At 47.2% G+C, this 3,390-nt stretch overlaps 1 protein-coding gene across 1 annotated transcript in view; it reads right to left on the bottom strand.

Annotated features, from left to right (window-relative positions):
- Positions 1–2,852: 2,852 nt before the first annotated feature.
- The window catches only part of LOC106937759 (involucrin-like), a 3,933-nt gene continuing 3,395 nt past the window's right edge, over positions 2,853–3,390 (bottom strand). Inside the window, exon 4 of the mRNA XM_015019426.1 lies at positions 2,853–3,212. Within this exon, the coding sequence (XP_014874912.1) occupies positions 2,853–3,212 (360 nt within the window). The remainder of the gene's footprint in view (positions 3,213–3,390) is intronic.

Here is a 3,390-nt window from a genome sequence, read left to right as displayed (position 1 = left end):
ATTTTCCCCTCCAAACATTGGGCATAACCCCAGTTATGCCCAATGTTACTTGTGCACAGTATCTTGGCTGTCCCTAGAACTGCACATTTCTGGACTGAGATGTCTGATGTTGTTCCTGGGATCTGTTGTAGCCACTGCTCCAGTTTGGGGGTGACTGCCCCGAGGGCCCCGATGACCACAGGGACCACTTGGTCTTCAACTTCCAGGCCTTCAGGTACTTCAAATACAGGTTTCATTACAATAAACAATCCAGAGTTACTGAATGAAAACTTCCTGATAGCATGGCGGCTAGCTGATTACTGCTAATTCTGATTGGCTGTTTCTGACTGAGTGGAGTAATTATGCAGGACAGGGAGGAGATCGATTATTTTTTCAGAGATTATCTGTCTCATGTTAGGACAGCGAAAGTTTTAATACGTATGTAAAATGTATTTTTTTTAGGTTAGATGCTGCAGCTTTAAGCAGGTTCGGTGTGAGAGTCACTACCAGGTGGAGCAGAAGTGAAGCTCCGTCTGTCAGATATTACTACCTGTAGCGTAGCAGCGGTTCAACAGGAGAGCAGAACCAGCGTCTGACATCGCAGCTCGAAGACTTAAATAATTTTCCAGGTTATTTGTTTAGCTTTCTGACCGTCATGCTAATCCAGATGAGTGTTTATAGCTGTGCGTTGCTTTACCTGCTATCTGATCCTCCATATGTCTTTTTTTACTGCAGTGAGCCTCGATGTAGCCAAACTCCGTCAAGTATGGCTTTGTTTTTATGTCATATTAGATTCTTCGTGTTGATGCATTTTGACGTGCTTCAATTTTCCGCAGCAACACGCAAACTTCCCCATTCACTCAGTGCGTTATAGTTGCACATCGCTTAAGATTTGTTGTTGCGCGTTTGCGCAGAGTGAAGGAAAGAGGAGACCAGCTGCACAGGCAGGCTGCGAAATGAGATGCAGGTAATCGGTTTGTGTGATCTGCAACAAGAAACCGTGATCGGCGATCACCGATCACACACTTTTTCACGGAAATTGGCCGATTATGATCGGTGGCCGATAGATCGGCACACCTATTACCTGGACATTAACAAAGACACAGATCAACATTTCCTTGTTCATCCGAGAAATGGTGGACAGGGAGAGCCTGACTAAAACTACCCGGATGTCAGACAACATCTGGGTCTTATTATGTGTCTCCGCTTATGAGCAACTTCATGTTCAAAAACAAGCCCAAAAAACCGCAACTCATTAAATTTGCTAGCAACTTTATTAAAAAAAAGACAAAAAAAGAAAAGAAAAAACAAGCCCAAAGTCACTTATAAGAATCGGACTTGACAGAAACTCAAAATGGTTCTTGATTTTCCAGCAATAAAATGCGCATCTCCCTCCTCCCTCCATTGTTCATGTTTCTGATCAGCTGATAAATGTCCCGTAGAAACGGCGGTCGCTCCACGAGACGCGCAGAGGAAATAAAATGACATTACTAAAGAAAATAGTAACGCACAGTGATTTGGAAAAGTAACTTTTATCTGATTGCTGGATTTGGAATAGCAACGCGTTAGTGAAAAAGAAGTGGTCAGATAAGACAAAGTGACGAGGTAGCACAGATCGTCAGAACACTTGCAGGCCGATTACGTCATAGCTCTGCATGTATTCCTATGCTGATACGTCATAGTTTGTGATGTCACCAGCGCTTTGTTGTGTAACACGTATATAACTCCTGTTGGTAAAATTCTACCTCATTCCAAGTCAGTTCGAGGAGAGGAGGATCTGCATTTAATCTAGTAAAATGGCTCCAATGAATTCAATAAGAAGAGAACTCCAGGTCTTAGTGGACGACCTTGCAATTCCCACGATTGAGGAATACTACTAACAAATCCCGGAGGAAGATTGGGAGGATTTGACATTGGGATATGAGGGCATCAGAGAGAACACCAAACTTCTCTTGAAATATCTGACGGACGTCTTTTCAGATGTGGTTTCAGACCTGGTTGAGAACCGGGGGTTCACATATCAGGACTTGAAAGCCGCATTTGAGAATATAGTTTCTCAGGCCTTCGCCCAGGCCATGGGCATTCAGGAGACTATAAAAGACGAGTGCACAGAGGTATTTAACATGCTTTTTATAACGCATGTTATATCGATGTTGACAGCTCCCTCAGATGACCAGGACCCCACCGAGTGGCTCAAGGTGGGGTTAGAATTCAGTTCTCTGGTGAATCCTGTCATCTGGTTCGTCCAGGAACTGAGAACAATGAGAAAATCACTTGAGGAAGAGCGAAAAGACGCGGTCCGACTTTTTGTACAGTTGTTGATGTCTCGAGGACTCAGGAAGTCTAAGGCACATTGGTGTCTTAACTGCCTGAGAGAGACGCATGATCGCATTGTTGATCAAATTTGGGCTGAAATTGAGGGACGGCGATACAAAATCCAGCAGAAATGGATTCCTGCCCTGAGCAAAAGGGTTTTTAGTGAGATCACTAAAACCTTCGGGTGTTCTGCTGGATGGACGCTGTCCTTCATGCAGAACAAGGAGGTCAACGATGCGATTGTGTCGCGTCTAGAAAGTCACCTAAAAAAGCTCCAGAAAAAGAGAGGCAGCCTTGTTTCAAGGCTTTTTTCTGGTGCTGTTAATGCTGTGAGACACCAATTCTCTAAGTTAGGGTCAATAGTGTCTTGCCTCTCTGTGCCTCCGTCAGTAATGGCCCCATGATGCCTCTCTGTGCTTCCGTTGACTCCGGACGCATTACGCCTCTCTGTGCTTCCGTCGATTCCGGACCAAAGAAGGCTCCCCATGCCACATCCGATTCCAGCGACAAGGTCCCTTAGCCCTCCGCAAGTCCCAGGGCTTCAAGCTTGCGCAGTTCTAGCAAGCCAGAGTCTCCACCTGGTGAGCCTTCAGCTGGCAAGCCTTCATTTGTCGAGCCTTCAGATGTCGAGTCTCCAGCTGGTGAGCCTTTAGCTGTCGAGCCTTCATTTGTCGAGCCTTCAGATGTCGAGTCTCCAGCTGGCGAGCCTTCATTTGTCGAGCCTTCATTTGTCGAGCCTTCAGATGTCGAGTCTCCAGCTGGCGAGCCTTCAGCTGTCGAGCCTTCATTTGTCGAGCCTTCAGATGTCGAGTCTCCAGCTGTCGAGCCTTCAGCTGTCCAGCCTTCAGTCGTCGAGCCTTCAGCCGTCCAGCCTTCAGCTGTCGAGCCTTCAGCTGTCCAGCCTTCAGTCGTCGAGCCTTCAGCCGTCCAGCCTTCAGTCGTCGAGCCTTCAGCCGTCCAGCCTTCAGCCGTCGAGCCTTCAGTCGTCGAGCCTTCAGCCGTCCAGCCTTCAGTCGTCGAGCCTTCAGCCGTCCAGCCTTCAGATGTCGAGTCTCCAGCCGTCCAGCCTTCAGCCGTCAAGCCTTCAGCCGTCGA

This window comes from Poecilia latipinna, unplaced genomic scaffold, assembly GCF_001443285.1.
Source record: "Poecilia latipinna isolate Pla-1442-1.1 unplaced genomic scaffold, P_latipinna-1.0 Scaffold2433, whole genome shotgun sequence".
In the NCBI taxonomy this organism is placed as follows: Eukaryota; Metazoa; Chordata; class Actinopteri; order Cyprinodontiformes; family Poeciliidae; genus Poecilia; species Poecilia latipinna.
The sequence above is the reverse complement of the archived record's forward strand: the minus strand, read 5'-3'. Positions and strand labels throughout refer to the sequence as shown.